We start from the raw sequence: 16,798 nt of genomic DNA on the forward strand, positions 1-16,798 counted from the left end.
GGCTCAGCTTTTGCCTTAGGCGTTCTCAGTGGAGATGGTCACTGCCATCCTGTAAAACGTGCGTTGTAAGTCAGTGGCGTCCATATCTGAGCCGAGCCTCCATGTGTGTCATGGAGGCCCGCATTCCACTAGCAAAAGCAGTGACCTGCCAGCAGCCTTTGCTTGGACGGCGGCTTCAGCCAGCGGCTGGCAGGAATAACAACTACAAGTCCCATGACACTACGTTGATCCCGCCAGCTAGCTCCGCCCCAGAGCGCCGGGCTTTCCTCCCTGCTCCAAACGCGGCCAACCGCCAGGCCCGACCCGTGTGATGTCATTTGGGCTTCTGCGTCCTGGCGGCCGGAAGTTGGCTCTGGAGTCCCCGGACTGCGGTCCAGGCTTCAGAGAGCGGCCGCGATGCCTTCGTCGCGACTGGTCAGTCAACTCCTGGAACTGTGAGTCCGCCCCAGCCCGCCCCCCTTCGCGGCTCCCGCACGTCCGTCTGTCCGCGCCCCCTCCCGCCCCTTCCCTCGCCCACTTCCCAGCCCGCCGGTTCCTAGTCCTGGGCCGGGATGGGCGCCTGGTCGCTGAGGACCGCGGAGCACCGCGGAGCACCGCGGAGCACCGCGGAGCGGGCGGCTCCATCCGATGCCAGGGCTCCGAGGAGCGCTGAGAACCCAGGCAGAACAAAAGAAAGCATGAGCCGGCCTGGAAAAACCTCAGGAAATGCGGGTGCGGGCGCGGTTCGCCATCTTTGGGACCAGGGACGGTAACATAATCTCCTAAAATTCGGGCAACAGTAGGGCATGGCAGCTCATGCCTGCAGTCCCAGCCCTCTGGGAACTGAAACAGGAGGACTGCCGCGAATTCGAGGCTAGCGGGGTTGTGTTGTGAGATACTGTTGCCCCAAAGCAAATAAACAAAAATTTGAAATTTCGTGTAACAGTACCAACTACACAAGGCTTTGTGAGAATCACCTTAGGAAGACACTGCGCATGGTGGCAAACACCACTTGAGAAATGAAGGAAGATCAAAAGATCAAGGCCCTCCTCAGTTATCCAGTGAGTTAAAAGCTGGATTCAGTGTTAGTTATTGTTCCTATTTAAAAAAAGAAAGAAAGAAAAGGAAAGAAAAAGAAAAACTCTAAGAAAAAAAGCAGTAATGGTTCAAGACTGGAAGCTACTTTGGTTCCATTGATGCATCTAACATTACATGAGCAAAAGGAATTTCTTGCCTAGGTTCCAGTTGTTTTCTTCTGAATTTCTTGTTATTTTATCCCCCTTGAGACAGGATCTCATTGTTAGAGTCGGCGCTGATAACAGAAGCTTCACTCCGATATCGAGTCACTCAGAAGCAGTTTATTGTACGTGTGCACACGGGTCAACAGTCAAGCTGAGGACTGAAGACCCTGAAGCTCCAGCTTGTAGGCTTTTTATAGGGCAGTTTCATACGGGTGGGGTGGAGGGGTTACTCAGGGTTCAGGCACCCAGCTGAGTCTTGGGGGTCTGGGTGGTTTTGGGTGAGTAACAGCAGTTTCTGGGCAATCTTGAGTACATCTCGTGGTTTTTGCAGAACAGCCTATTTTTCGCAAGGCGGTAGGTCTGTGGGCAAGTTTTGCACCTGCAAGAGCTGTGGTTTTTGCTCAAGCAGAAGCAGAAGCATTTTTAAGCAAGAATATAGTTCCCATTAACTCTTCATCATGTAGCCCAGGCTGGACTCAGACTCACATATCAGGCTGACTTTGAGCTCTGGAGCCTTCTGTCCCAGCCTCCAAAGTGCTGAGATTACAGGCTTCAGTTATCACCACCAGCTTGTGTTTCTTGCTTTTGGCTTTTTGAGGACAGGGTCGCATGTAGCCCAGGCTGGCCACAGACTATGTGGCAAGAGTATGACCCTGGACTTCAGATCCTTCCTGCCTGTTCCTGAGTGTTGGGATTGCAAATATGCATTGCCACACTTGACTATGTGGAACAGAACTTAAAACACTAGTGGGAAGGAAAGGAAGTAACCATCGAGAAAAATTATTGGAATCTTGGAAATAAGACAAAAGGAAGAGCACATGATTTGCATTGTCATAACTAGATATTGTTCCTTATGTAAAGGTCCATTTTGTCATTAGGTCTAGAGTTTGTAACCTTTGGGGAAGGAACTACAGCCTGAAACTAACAGTTGGTCAAGCAAGTTGTTTCTGATTTGTAACAAAGTAAGGATCTTATGTTAGAGTAGCATTCCGCCATGCCGAAAAGCACAGAAGTCCAGCAGATGAGCCTGTCTGAAAGAGACAGGGCTTGGTTTACTCCCTGCCTTCTCCTTACCGCCTTCCTGACCAGCACCTTTAATTAGCACTACCTTAGAGAACCCTTTAGATCTGGTATCTGATGATGGTCTTTGAATAAAGGGTCCAAGGGAAGAGAAGAATCAGAAGTCACCTTAAAATTTTGAGCTTTGATCGTCTAGAAGGGCAGGGTGCTCGTGAGACTTAGGAAAGAGGAAATACCTTATGGGGAAACACCTTGCAGCAGCTGGGAGAGGTGTCAAGCAGACAGATGGACTGTAAGTGTGGATCTGAGAGATGGGGTTGAGACTAAGGCTGGGGATAAAGTCATTGTAGATGACAGGTCAAGGCATGATTAAGTTTGAGAGAGTAGGTATAAAGGGAAGAAAAGAAGACTCAAGGATTGCTGGGTTTTTGCTTTGTGGCACTGAAGATCAAACCTGGAGCCTTTCACTTGATAATGTCCTGCTGCTGAGCCACATCCGGGTAACTTTTAAGGCACAGGGCTGGCAAGCAATGGTAGCTTCAGCATAATAAGATACCTTCAGCTTTTTGTTTGTGCCCAGGCCACATTGGTGGATGTGTTGCCCTTTTTGATGTGAAGATGAATCCTGGAAGAAATGGCAGCTATCTGGATGGTGCATATTGATTAGTAATGAATTTCTAGTCTTTTCCATTAAAGCATGAGTTATTTACATGTATATCTAATTGTTAGCTCCAAGTTTCCATGGTTCAGAGACCTAAAAAGGGGTGTTTAACTATTGACTGAGCCTTTGCTCCTGTTTTGACAGGTTGCAGTCTCCTGTTGGGTTTCAAGGCCTGAAAGGTGCTTCTAACATGGCATCAGCTATGCTAAGGCCTGGGGCCTACTAAGGTCTGGGAACCTGTTACACTTCCTCTTATATGTTTCTGTCAGCATCCATTTTCAAACTGTCAAATCTGGGGTTTAGCTTATGTTACATATAATAGGTTAGATTTTTTACTTTCTTTCATAGTGGTTGGCAGAAGATAAGATTCCTAGATTAAAGAAGAAAAAGTTTATTCTTCATAGCACTCCAAGCAGCATAAGTGTTAACTTGTTCCTAGAACTCACAGGGTGACACAGAGCCCAGGTGCATACTTGTACATAGAGGGAGCTACCTTTAGAGAAATACACTAGTGTGTGTGTGTGTGTGTGTGTGTGTGTGTGTGTGTGTGTGTGTGGTTTCACTACACTGGGCAGCAAGGAATGTACTTTTTTACCAAGCTGTAAGTAGACTGGCCCTTTCTGTTAGTAGTGTAGGCAGATTTTTTCTGTCCCTCTTGCCAGCTCCAGATCACAACACAGAGAGTTATAATTAATTATGAAAGCTCGGCCAGTAGCTTAGGCTTGTTTCTAACTAGCTCTTATAACTTAAATTAACCCATATTTTTATTGCTCTACATTCTACCATGTGGCTTTTACCTGTATCCCATTTTGTGTGTCCAACTTACTCCACATCTTTCTGGCTTCTGTGTCTCCTGGCGACTCTGTCCTTCTTCATCCCAGAGTTCTCTCCCTGTCTGCCTAGCTATTGGCCATTTATCTCTTTATTAAATCAATAAGAACACATCTTAACAGTGTACAAAAAGATTATTCCACAATAAAGTGACACTCAGAATTGTTTGGTGTTCCAAAGGATCTGTGTCCAAAGAATTGAGACCCATGGATAAGGAAATAAAGCAGGAGGATAAGCATGGAAGGTCATGCCTGTAATCACAGCTCTCTGGAGGCCAATGGGAAGATACTATGAGTTAGAAGCCAGCTTGAGCTCCTTAGTGAGTTCCAGGCTAGCTAGGGCTACATATCAAGACCCTGTAGCAGGAATCTTAGAGAGTCTTATTAATAAAACAAACCTGGACCAGGTACTGGGGTGAACTGGAAGATCAGAGAACCAGAACAAGCCACAGCTACCTCACCTCGCCAGATCCTCAGCTGGTCTTGTTTCCTAAGACTGGAGGCCTCTTAGTCCTCATGCAGAATGGCTCTCAGCTGAACTGGTACTCGAAAGCATGAATGCTTAACCAGGCCAAATGCTTCTAGTTTCTGGTCCTCATGCCTTATATACCTTTCTGCTTTCTACCACCACTCCCTGGGATTAAAGGCTGGCTTTCTGGGATTAAAGGCATGTGTCACCATGCCTGGCCGGTTCCAATGTGGCCTTGAACTCATAGAGATCCAGAGGGATTTCTACCTGTGGAGTGCTAGGATTAAAGGTGTGAGTGCCATCATTTTCTAGCCTTTGTATCTAGTGACTGTTCAGTCTCTGATCCCAGATAAGTTTATTAGGGTGCACAATATTTTGGGGAACACAATACCACCACAAGACCCTATCTCAAAGACCAAATATATTTTTTAAATTAGGAAAAAGACAAAGGTGCCTATTATTATTCAGCATCTTGCTAGACTTCTTAGCCAAAGCTATATGACAAGGGAAGAAAATAAAAGGAATACAAATAGGAAAGGAAGTCTTATTATCCTTAAGTAAAATCCTTTACTTAAAAGACCTGAAGGACTCTACCAGAAAACCTTCAGACTAATAAACACTTTCAACTAAGTAGAAGAATCCAAAATTTCATACAGAAGCATAAAAAACCCCAATAGTCAATGTATAAAAGCCAATAGCTAGTTAGGCATGATGGCACACGCCTTTAATTTCAGCACTCAGGAGGCAGAGGCAGGCAGATCTGTGCAGGTTTGAGGCTACCCTGGCCTACACAATGAATTCCAGGCAAGGCCTGACTATATATAGTGAGACACTCGCTGTCTTTAAAAACAGGTCATACAAAACTAACTTCCTATGTACCAGTAGCATGAATGGTGAAAAAGACATTGGGAAACAGTCCCATATCTCAAAAACTTTAAAACACTTAAAGCTTTATTTTATCCATGGATTGGCAGAATTAATGTGAAAGGGGCTGTACTTTAAAAACAAAAAAAAAGCAATTTACAAATTCAATGCAGTCTTCCTAAAAATTCCAATGACATTGTGGTGGTTTGAATGAAAACGGCCCCCACTGGGAGTGACACTATCAGGAGGTGTGGCCTTGTTTGAGGAAGTGTGTCAGTGGGAGCAGGCTTTGGGGTTTTAAATGTTCAAGTCAGGTCCAGTGTCCCTCCCTCTCTCTGCTGCTTGCATGTAGCCATGCTTCTTGCTGTGATAATAGACTAAACCTCTGAACCTGTAAGGCAGCCTCAATTAAATGTTTTCCTTTATAAGAGGTGCTGTGATCATGTGTCTCTTCACAGCAATAGAACCCTAAAACGACATTCTTCACAGAAAAAAAAATCCTAAATTTCATACAGAAGCATAAAAAACCCCAATAGCCAAAGCAGTCTTGAAGAAAAAACAATGTTGAGGGCAAGGGAGAGTGCTCAGTGTTTGCCATGCAGACATGAGGACCTCTTTGATCCCCAGAGCCCACATTAAAAAAAGAAAGAAAACAAAAGCCAGGTTCAGTGTTGCTGGCTTCTAATCCCAGCTCTTTTGAAGGCTAAAACAGGACCTGGGGCTTGCTGGCCAGCCAACCTAACTGCATTGGGAGACACCAACTGGAAACCCTACCTCACAAAACAAGGTGGATGGCTCCTGAGGAGGGACATCCAAGGTTGTCATACACAATCCATACACAATCCCTTCATTTTTGACAAAGGTGTCTGTGATGGATATTCTTGGTTGTCAACTTGACTATATATGGAGTTAACTAAAACCCAAATGGCTGGGCACACCTATGAGGGATTTTTTTTTTTTTTTCTTAATTAAGTCATTTGAACTGGGAAGACCCACTTCTAATCTTTGAGGTGGGAAGATACACCTTTAATCTAGATCTTCAGAGGTAAGATGATCCACCTTTAGTCTGGGCCATGCCTTCTGCTTATCGCCTATATAAAGGGTATGGAAAAAAGGAAGCTGGGTCTCTCTTTGCTAGCTGCTTGCTCTTACTAGCAAGTCTAATCCAGCCTATCCTGAAGAACAGCTGAGACATCCAGCCTCAGAGTGAACAACTACTGATTCTTGGATTCTGTTGATAGACAACCACTGTTGGTCTAGTTGAACCACACCCTGTAGCCATTCTAATAAATTCCATGTATATATATTCTGTAGGTTCTGTTCCTTTATAGAACCCTGACTGTACTGGGTAGGTTTTGTTTCTCAATTTGACACAAGCTAGTCATTAGAGGAAGGAGCCTCAGCTGAGGAAATGCCTCCTTGAGTTCCAGCTGTAAGACATTTTCTCATTTAGTGATAAATATGGGAGGGCCCAGCCCATGGTGGGTGGTGCTGGGCTGCTGGCTCTGGGTTCTGTAAGAGGGTGAGCTGAACAAGCTATGGGAAACAAGCCAGTAAGCGGCACCCTCCATGGCCTCTGCATCAGCTCCTGCCTCCAGGATCCTGTCCTGTTCTGAGTTTGTGTCCTGACTTCCTTCAGTGATGAACAGCAATGCTGAAGTATAAGCCACATAAACCCTTCCTCCCCAGCTTGGTTTTTGGTCATGATGTTTTGTCACAGTAATAATAACCCTAACTAAGACACTGACTAATACAGATTTTGGTGCCAGGGAGTGGCATTACTGTGACAGGCTTGGCCATGCTCTTGTTGGAGAAATATAGACAGCAGCCTCTGAGCTACAAACGTAGTTGAACACATTAAGTGGGGCTTACTGGGCTTACTCTTTGTAGGAACATTGAAGACAGTGCTACTGAGGCCAGTTTGAACTCGGGTGCCCAGCAACAAGTTTCAGAGGGGAGGGACATTAGTAAGTGGCTTAGAGACTATTCTTAGGATATTTTGGCAAAGAATGTGGCTGCTTTCTGCCATTGTCCAAAAAAAAAAAAAAAAAATCTGACTGAGGCTAAATTGAAGAATTTTGGCAGAAGAGATTTCAAGAAAGCCTAATAGCATTGACTACGTCATGTGGTTTATTAGTAATCACTCATATGCACATCTATAATGGAAAAGGCCCAAGCTGGACAAAGAGAAACACAAGTACAGTTTGAAGAGAAAAGGAGCAGCTGGGACTGTAATGGAGCCAAGTCCAGTGCTCAGCAATAAAAAGTTTAAAGAAAAGCCTGGTGCTAAACAGAATAAAGACAGTGCTGACCTCAGGGCAAGACCCCACCCAGGTAAGCTTCCACCTTAGAAAAGGAATGCAAGCTCAGGCAGTCATGACAGAAACCATCCACCACAGAAAGCTGATGTCACCCAAGCAGCAGAGCTTGGCAGCTTCAGCCACGAGCCTCGGGCTTTAAGAGTCAAGAATACAAGAGAGGGGCTATGGAATCTCCCTCTGTGGCTAAGGAAAGCTGCTGAGGCCAGGGCGACCCTGCATGGAGGCCCAGAGAGGCCACTGCAAAGCTGAAGCCTGGATTGTCTTGGAGACCCCAAGACGTTATGGGACAAATGACAGGTTTGTGGGACACCTGCCAAGGAGAACTGCATACCCGAGTGTGGAACCAGCCCAAGAAACATAAGTATGTTGCAGTCAATAAAGCTGAATTTGGAGTTTGCCCTGCTGGATTTTGGTCTTGAGTTGGTCGAGTATTTCCTCACTATGCTCTTTCCTCCATTTTGGAATGGTAATGTACGTTCTGTGCCACTGTTGGAAGTTTGTGATCTGTCTTTTGATTTTGATTTTACAGGGGGGTTACAGTTAAGAGATTGTCATGAGTCTCAGAAGAGATTTTGGACTTAGGACTGTTAAACAGTGTTGAGACTGTGATAAACTATGGGGGCTTGTGAAGTTGGACTGAATGCATTTTCACATCGTATGGCTACAAGTCTCTGGGGGCAGGGGGTGGAAGTGGTGGTTTGAATAAGAATGGCCCCCATGGGCTCATAGATTTAAGTATTTGGTCACAGGAGTGGAACGCTTTGATAGGATTAGAAGGATTAGCAGGTATGGCTTTGTTGGAGGAAATGTGTCACTGAGGGGTGGACTTTGAGGTTTCAAAAGCCCAAGCCAGGCCCAGTGACACTCTCCTCTCTGCCTATGGATCAGAATATAACTCTCAGCTACTGCTTCAGCAGCTGCCTGCATGCCACCATGATAATGAATTAATTCTCTGAAACTGTAAGTTAAGCCCCTAATTAAATGCTTTCTTTTAGAAGAGTTAACTGCCTTGGTCATGGTGTCTCTTCGCAGAAATAGAACAGTGACTAAATGTCAAAAACATATATTTGAAAAAAGATAATCTTTTTGCCAGCTGGTTCTGGGAAAGCATATAGAAGAATAAAACTATATCCCTATCTTCCCAAATAAAAATCAACTTAGAGTGGATCACAGGCCTTAATGTAAGACCCCAAACTATGAAACTGCTAGAGGAAAGCATGGGCATATGAATGGACTGTCCAAAAAATGATAACTCAGAGAAATAAATCCAGGAATTGGCAGGTAGGATTGCATGAAACTTAAAAAAAAGAAAAAGAAAACTTTTCAAAGTAAAGGAACTGGGAAGAAGTAGTTCAGAGAATGGGGAGAGGATCTTTGCTGTCTATACATCTAACATCTAGATTAATATCTAGAACTCAAAAAATAAAACTGTCAAGGGCTAAAGAGATAGCTCAGTGGATAAAGATGCATGTCTCCAAGCCAATTCAATTCCTGGGAGCTACACAGTGGAACAAGAGAAGTGACTGGTGGGTTGTCCTCTGATTTCCCCCAGTGTCCCCTGACAGGCCTACTCACACACACATATTCATCCTGACACATACACATAGATAAATGCATGTTAAAAATTTTAAGGATAAATATTTTATATATTAGCCAGGTTAATCCCAGCACTCGGGAGGCAGTGGCAGGCAGATCTCTGTGAGTTCAAGGCCAGCCTGGTCTACAGAGCAAGTTCCAGGACAGACACAAAGCTACACAGAAGCCCTGTCTCAGAATATCTACATTTACCACCCATAAATAACCCCTTGAGTAAACGGGCTCTCAGCTGGGCTAACCTGGGCATGGTAACACATGTCTAGTCCTTGGGAAGCTAAGCCAGGAAATTTGCAAATATGGTGCCAGACTGGACTTTTATGAAACAACAATAAAAAAGGAAGTACAACCAAGTGTGGTGGTTCTTGCCTGTAATTCCAGCACTGGAAATACTGAAATAAGAAGACTGCCATGAATCTAAAGCCATAGTGAGACCCTGTCTCAAAAACCAAAAAGGAAAAAAAGTGGGGGCTGGGTGAAAATGCAAAGTAAAGAAAAGAGTATGCATTGCTCTTCCAGTAGTGTTGGGAAGTAGGTGTTTTGTAGCAGTTTCTTTGAAACTGAAACATCCCATCTTCCAGGGAAGCTTAAAACAGAAGGTAACCAGGAAGTCCCTGAAATCGACCAGATTTACCCACCTCCTTCCAAGAGTAGGAAATAAAGACAGCTGAGTCATTCTCAGTCAAGCCAACTTGCACAAAATTTGAGACTAGACCAGCTGCCTGGAAGAGGATTAGAGCAACAACTGAGTCACTTGGAAAGGACTCTCCAACCTGTTGAGCTGCTTGTAGACTCCGTAGTATGCTTCAGGTTCTCAGCTTGGGGTGGGCTTTGGTGGTGCAGCTGTCTTGGATAAGCTTCTATAAGTAACTCCTCATTCATATCCCTGTGAGTAACCCCAATAAAACTCATGGTTCATCAAGTTGGCCTTGGGTATCAACTGCACTGTGGTCTGTCATGAGCTCCCTATCTGGAGTAAGTTGTGTTGCATCTCCTCAGGAAGAGCTCTGATACACAAAAGTGGGGAAAATGGTAATATGTGGAAAAATATTCATTGCTGGGGGATATGGAGGAAAAGACCCCTCCAGTACTGCAATAATAATAATAACAACATAGTTATAGATTTTTAAAAAAGAAATCTGATAATATTGTTACCATACCCCAGAATGGTATGGATGCTTTTCAAAAGGCAAGTAACTAAATAAGATATCCACTGTGGGGGCTGGAGAGATGGCTCAGCAGTTAAGAGCACTGGCTGTTCTTCCAGAGGATCTAAGTTCAATTCCCAGGACCCACATGGTGGCTCACAACCATCCGTAATGAGATATGGCACCTTCTTCTGGCCTGCAAGCATGCATGTAGGCAGAACACTGTATACACAATAAATAAATAAATCTCTAAAAAAAAAAAAAAAAAAAAAGATATCCACTGTGACATTTAAACCATTACACATAATGAGAACAGTACTGAAATGCTCTGAAGGGTTTGCACAAGAGATTGTTGAATGAAGAAGATATTGAGAAGTGACTATACTGGGATGCTGTTCTAGGAAACTATTATACCTCCCTTCACAACACCCCTTTTGAATATTTGTGTGGGGTTGTGTATCACAGAGGAAGAAAGACTTAATCTCCTAGATTAACATAAGACACTAATGTAGGCTGGATAAGTGCAGAAAGGGGAAGAAGGCAATAACCAAAAGAGGAAAGAAAAAAATGAAGATGGCACTAAAAAATGATAACAAGTATATGATCATTGTCATTCATTAATTGAAATTTATATATAGTGGTATTTGTAGACAGAATTTGTGGTTACTTTACACAGGTATGAGTTTGTCAAATAGCTAGAATTTGAGGCTATAAGACATGTTGGTCACGTTGTTTTAAAAGAGGCTAAAGAAATTCTCTACCCATTCTTTACTCTTTTGTAGAAGTAGCCAAAGTGGAAAGCTTTAGCACATTTCTGACAAAGCAATCACTTGTGAAGGAATAGCAGGACAATAAACTAGCTAGACAGTAAACTCTAGAGCCAACAGTGGGAGCTGTAAGAAGGGGTATGAAGTTTGTATGGCCTTTGGCAATTACACTGCCAAGGCTCTATGGTTAAGGTTCTGGATATGGTTCAGGGAAGGCATCCTGCTCAAAGGGATTTCTTTGGTTTGCTAGTGTAGGAAAGGATAGGTTAGAGAGACCTTTCTGCAAGCTGTATTTATCAAGTGCATTTATCCTGAAATAATCAATGTACCAAAATGAAATCTTGACTAAGTTGTCCTCAACTGCTTCAGGATCTTAGTGGTTACCTCTTCTCATAACTGCATATGCAGGTAACTGATTTTTACTCTCCATAGCATCTTTATGGTTCTAGTTTTTTCTCTAGTCATTCATTGCCTGTATAAATTTTTTGAAAATTGTTTTATGTGTATGGGTAGGGTGCTCTGTATATATGTATGTCTGTGTACCACTTGCATAGCTGGTGTCTATGGTTGCCAGAGAGGGCATAAGATCCCCCGAAACTAGAATTACAATTGGTTGTAAGAATGCATGTTGGCCATATGCATTCTAGGAATCAAACCCAGGTCCTCTGGAAAAGCAGCCAGTGCTCTTAATGAATAAACTATCTTTCCAGTCCTGGTTTTGTTTTGTTTTGTTTTGTTTTTTTGAGACAGAATCTGATATACCTCAGGTTAGTCTCCAGCTCACTGAGGACAGCTGTGAACTCTTGATCTCCTACCACTTCCCAGGTGCTAGTATTATAGGTATACACTACCATGCCCTCTTTAAAATATATTTTAATAAAGTCAAGGATGGTGACAACATGTGTGTTATCCTAGAATTCTAGATGTAAGGCAGGAGGACTAGGAATTCCAGGTCATCCTGTGCTATAGAATAGTGAGTTGGAGGCAAGCCTAGGCTACATGAGACTCTGTTTCAAAGCAAAATGTTAAAATGCATATTGGCAACGGGTATACAGAGGGAAAGGGGTAAGGAAAATGTCATATGTTACTTTACATAAGCAGTGATTGCGAATCTTATCAAGCTAAATTTGTAAATGTTAATAAAAATACTGTTTTATGAAAGGACTAACTGCTGACAAGCAATATTGGTAAGTGTCAGGGGCCAGTGCAGATACAGTGTAATTTATTATATTGTGTGTGTGTTTCAGATGTCTTCGGTGCCTAATGATCAATATTTCCAGGTATATCTCAGATATTAAATATTTGCCCCCCAACATCAAAGATAGACTGATTAAAATAATGAGCACGCGGGGCCGGATAACAGATTCCAATATAAATGAGGTAAGAGTGTATAGCTATAAAATTATACTTCATTGTTTAGATTTAAGTTGAGATTTTTTGAACTAAAAGGGGTATTTAGTAAGACTGTTAGTCATTTTAAAATAGGACTCTGACTTGAGAAGCCAGTACCCACCCTTGGATGTGTACTGTCTTCAACTACTACCTTCCCCTTGCTTTTCTCCCCCACCCCCACCCCTGCCACCTCCCTACACTTAAGTATATATTAAAAACTTTTTATTGTTGTTACTGCTTTTGAGACAGGGTCTCACTGCCCTGGATAGCCTTGAACTCATAGAGGCCTGCCTGCTTAGAAATTGGGCCATTATTTATTGGCCTCAAGGAAACACTGAACTGTAGCTCCCCAAAACAATGGACATGTACTAACTACTCCAAACAATGAAGGACAGTTGGACATGGTAGATTATGTGTGTAATTACAATACTCAGGAGTCAGAAGCAGGAGATTTGCTGTAAGTTTCCAATCAGCCTGGGCTACGTAGTGAGTTCTAGGCCAGCATGTCTCCAAAAAAAGAAGAGGAAAAAGAAGGGAATTGAGAGATGGCTCAGTAGTTGAAAGTACTTGCCACTTTTCTAGAGGTCCAGAGTTAAATGCCCAACATCTACATCAGGAGCCTTACAACTGCTTGTAACTCTAGTTCCTAGGAATCCAATGACAAGCCTCCTTAGTCACCCACACATACAGTTAAAAAAAAAAATCTTAAAAAGGTATGGTGAGCATGGTGAGGCCAGGCATGGTAGCTCGCACCTCTAATCCCAGCACACAGGAGGCAGAGGCAGGTAGATCTCTGCTGTGGGACAACTTTCAGTACACTGTGAAATGTTTTATTATCATTGATTAATAAAGAAGTTGCTTTGGCTTATAGCAAGGCAGGATATAGCCAGGTGGGAAATCTAAGCAGAGACACAGGGAGAAGAAGCCAGAGTCGGGGAGACACTAGCCAGCCTCCCAAGAAGCAAGATGTGAAAGTACCAGTATTACTAAGCTAAATAGTTTGTAATTAATATTAAGCCATAATGAGTAATTATTTTATAAGCCACTGCAGGACAGAGAAAAGATTCTGGCTACGAGTCTGAATTTGAGGCCTGCCTGGTCTAGATAATGAATTCCAGGATAACCAGGGCTATATAGAGACCCTGTCTCAAAACAACAATAGAAAGACAAGGTGGTGTTTACCTGTAATCCCAGCATTTGGGAGGCTAAGGCAAAAGGATCAGGAGTTCAAGGCTGGTCTTGTCTAAATAGTGACTTTGAGGGTAGCCTGATTTACATGAGAGTGTTTCAGGGAAAAAAAAAAATGCTGCTGTTCAGTAGGGAAAACACTTGTCAGGCAGGTCCAATGACCTGAACTCAGTCCCTAAAACCCACAGTGAAAGGAAAGATTTGACTCTCCAGAGTTGTCCTTTGATCTCTACACATGTACTATGACATGTGTAGACACACACACACACACACACACACACACACGCGCGCGCGCAGGCACACACTAATAATAGTAATGTTATTTTTAAACAAACGACTAAAAAACATGTTAAAAGAAGTATACGAGGCCCAGGCATGGTGGTACATGCCTTTAATAAAGCATTAAGAAGGCAGAGGCAAAAGAAGAGGAGGAGGAGGCAGAAGCAGGTGGATCGATATGAGCTCAAGACCAGCCTGGTCTACATAGAGAGAGCCAGGCCAGCCAGGGCTAGTACTCTATGACTAAATACCTTGCCTGTAATATGTAGTATCTAAGAGACAAATGTTAGGACACAAAAATTTATTCAGTGACTAAAGGATAAAGAAGTGGGAGCTTTGTTCACAAATTGACTTCTCACCTGCAAGGGATAATAAGAGGGTTCTGGGAATAGGCAAAGATCTCCAAGAACGCAGGTACCACTCTTTCTATTCTTTTTACGGTCTGGGATTTCTGATCATGGTGGCTGGTAGGCATCTTTAGCCCTAAGTGGGTCTGAGAAAAGACTAGACAACTCTATGTCAAGTTAATCCTGCATTTCTAAGATGTTCAGCATGTCTACATATAGAACTGTATAAGATTTAACCCAAAGATGAAGGCAACAAAGGAGGTAGACATAATGTGGAGACAGATGTCAAGTGTGGCTTTCTATTCCACTTACCCATCAGACATTTGTAAGCTAGCAAAACTGGTCAAGCTCCTGCACTGTCATCTTGGTGACTGTTGATACAATCCACAGGGCAGAGGTGTTGTCTTCCTTACAGCTAGTGGCGGTCTCGGCTATGTGACCTCCAAAATGGGTGATTTTTCACTCTACTAAGAGCTGGCAATGCTAAAGGAGTTGTTTAGGTTTTTCAATAACAGTAAGGAGAGATATGTGTCCTACAGGGATTGGTTATTCCTGTACAGACTGCCTAACATCAGATCATTTGATGGAGAATGTTTCAAAGGATCAGGTTTTTTCCCTTGGAAACCATACCTGCTGCACATAGGTCCAGTTGAGTGAGTCAGAGATGCCAGTAGACGATAACCAGCACTGCAGCTCTCCAGGGTCCTTTCTCTGCACCAGCTACTGCAGCCCCGAAGACTAAGCACTAGTGTTGCAGTTCCAGCTACAAGCTAACTTGTTTTTTGTTGTTGTTGCTGTTGTTTTTTGTTTATTTGTTTATCCTGCCTTAGGTTCTCCATACAGATTAAACCCTACATTCTTGGCATATTTTCCATCAACCACTTACCTGTTATGATTACCAGATCATTAATTGTGGAATACATGTTTACAGAAAATTTAATTTGGGGGCTAGAGAGAGAACTTAAGAGTTGCAAAAGTCTTTTTTTTTTTAATTGATTTTTTTCAGCTGGGCGGTGGTGGCAAGCACCTTTAATCCTCCCAGCACTCATCCTAATCTGCTGATTGTTTCTTTTATAATACTGCATCAAAAAAGTGGTGATGCACGCCTTTATTCCGAGCACCCAGGAGGCAGAGGCAGGCAGATCTCAATGAGTTCGAGGCCAGCTTGGTCTACAGAGTGAGTTCCAGGACAGCCAGGGCTCTTACACAGAGAAACCCTGACTCAAAAAAAAAAGAAAAAGAGAGAGAGAGAGAGAGAGAGAGAGAGAGAGAGAGAGAGAGAGAGAGAGAGAGAGAAAAGAAGAAGAAGAAGAAGAAGAAGAAGAAGAAGAAGAAGAAGAAAGAAAGAAAGAAAGAAAGAAAGAAAGAAAGAAAGAAAGAAAGAAAGAAGGAAGGAAGGAAAAGAGAAAGAAAGAAAGAAAGAAGAGAGAGAGAGAAAGAAAGAAAAAGAAAGAAAGAAAGAAAGAAAGAAAGAAAGAAAGAAAGAAAGAAAGAAAGAAAGAAAGAAAGAAAGAAATTGACGTTTTTCAAAATCATGTATTTGCTACAGGTGCTACATCCTGAAGTCCAAAGACTAGATCTGAGGAGCTGTGATATCTCAGACTTGGCTCTCCAGCACCTGTGTAAATGCAGAAAACTGAAGGCACTAAATCTAAAATCCTCCAGGGAACATAGAAATAGCATAACTTCAGAAGGTATGTATATGGTCACTGAGTACATGGGCACCTGATATAATTTTGGAGCAAAGAAAAAAGTATCTTAGAGGAGAATATAAGGACACCAGCAAGGTGGGGAGAGGAGAGAGGTTAGAGGAGAATATGAGCAAGGTTCAATGGTATATATGTATAAAAATGTTAAAATGAAACATTATTTTGTATGTTAATTAAATTTTTTAAAAAGAGAGATAGAGAATATGAGCCAGACATGTAACTGTAATTCCAGCACTCAGGGAGGCAGAGACAAGAAGATCATTGCAAATTTGAGGCTAGCCTGGTTTACATAGTGAGTTTCAGGATAGCCTAAGCCTACATAGCAAGAGAATATGAAGAGTTTAAAAAAAAAAAAATAGGAATTAAGGTATCAGTAAAACTGTCCAGACTAGGGGTTGGGGATTTAGCTCAGTGGTAGAGACCCTGGATTCGGTCCTCAGCTCTGAAAAAAAAAAAAAAAGAAAAGAAAAAGAAAAAACTATCCAGTCTAAAAAAAAAATATCAGAGTAAGAAGAACAACAATAATTCAAATTGGAATTCTTGTTTATAACCATTTTAAAAACATGCTAAGTTCCTGCCTTATATTTTAAACATATTTAAAATAATACTTCGGTATTTTAAACATTTTGCCTGTTATAGTGCAAGACATGGGCAGTTGATGATATTTGGTTAAGACTGAGGTTTTTGTTGTTAGCCTGTTGTAATAACTATAATACCCACGTGTGAGCCCCCCAACAAGACCACCAAGGACCCAACTTCTGGTTCAAAAACAATAGGTTTTGTTTATTCCAGCCTAGGCAGGGACCTCCCCAACACCATGTTACAGCGGGTGAAAGAGGGAAGGTCCGAGCACTCACATCAAGGGGTTTATAGAGGAAAGGTTACGTGCAGAGGGTTACATATCTCGGGGGCTAGGGGTGAGGTAGTTCTTTGAAGTTACTGTGAACTATAAGCATGAGGTTACTGATGGCTAACAGGATTCAGGGTATC

General features: G+C 42.7%; 1 protein-coding gene across 4 annotated transcripts in view; it reads left to right on the top strand.

Moving 5' to 3' along the window:
* Positions 1 to 293: 293 nt before the first annotated feature.
* Amn1 (antagonist of mitotic exit network 1 homolog) overlaps positions 294 to 16,798 on the top strand; it is a 31,833-nt gene continuing 15,328 nt past the window's right edge. Inside the window, exons 1-3 of one of the 4 annotated variants that reach the window (XM_028892388.2) lie at positions 294 to 414; positions 12,141 to 12,273; positions 15,649 to 15,793. In XM_028892388.2, coding sequence (XP_028748221.1) covers positions 12,157 to 12,273; positions 15,649 to 15,793 — 262 coding nt within the window. In that variant the 5' untranslated portion in view covers positions 294 to 414; positions 12,141 to 12,156. Of the gene's footprint in view, positions 435 to 488; positions 712 to 6,760; positions 7,852 to 12,140; positions 12,274 to 15,648; positions 15,794 to 16,798 lie in introns of those variants that run through there. The other 3 variants (XM_028892387.2, XM_037203959.1, XM_037203960.1) reach the window with 3 other exon arrangements.

Source organism: Peromyscus leucopus, chromosome 3, assembly GCF_004664715.2.
Source record: "Peromyscus leucopus breed LL Stock chromosome 3, UCI_PerLeu_2.1, whole genome shotgun sequence".
In the NCBI taxonomy this organism is placed as follows: Eukaryota; Metazoa; Chordata; class Mammalia; order Rodentia; family Cricetidae; genus Peromyscus; species Peromyscus leucopus.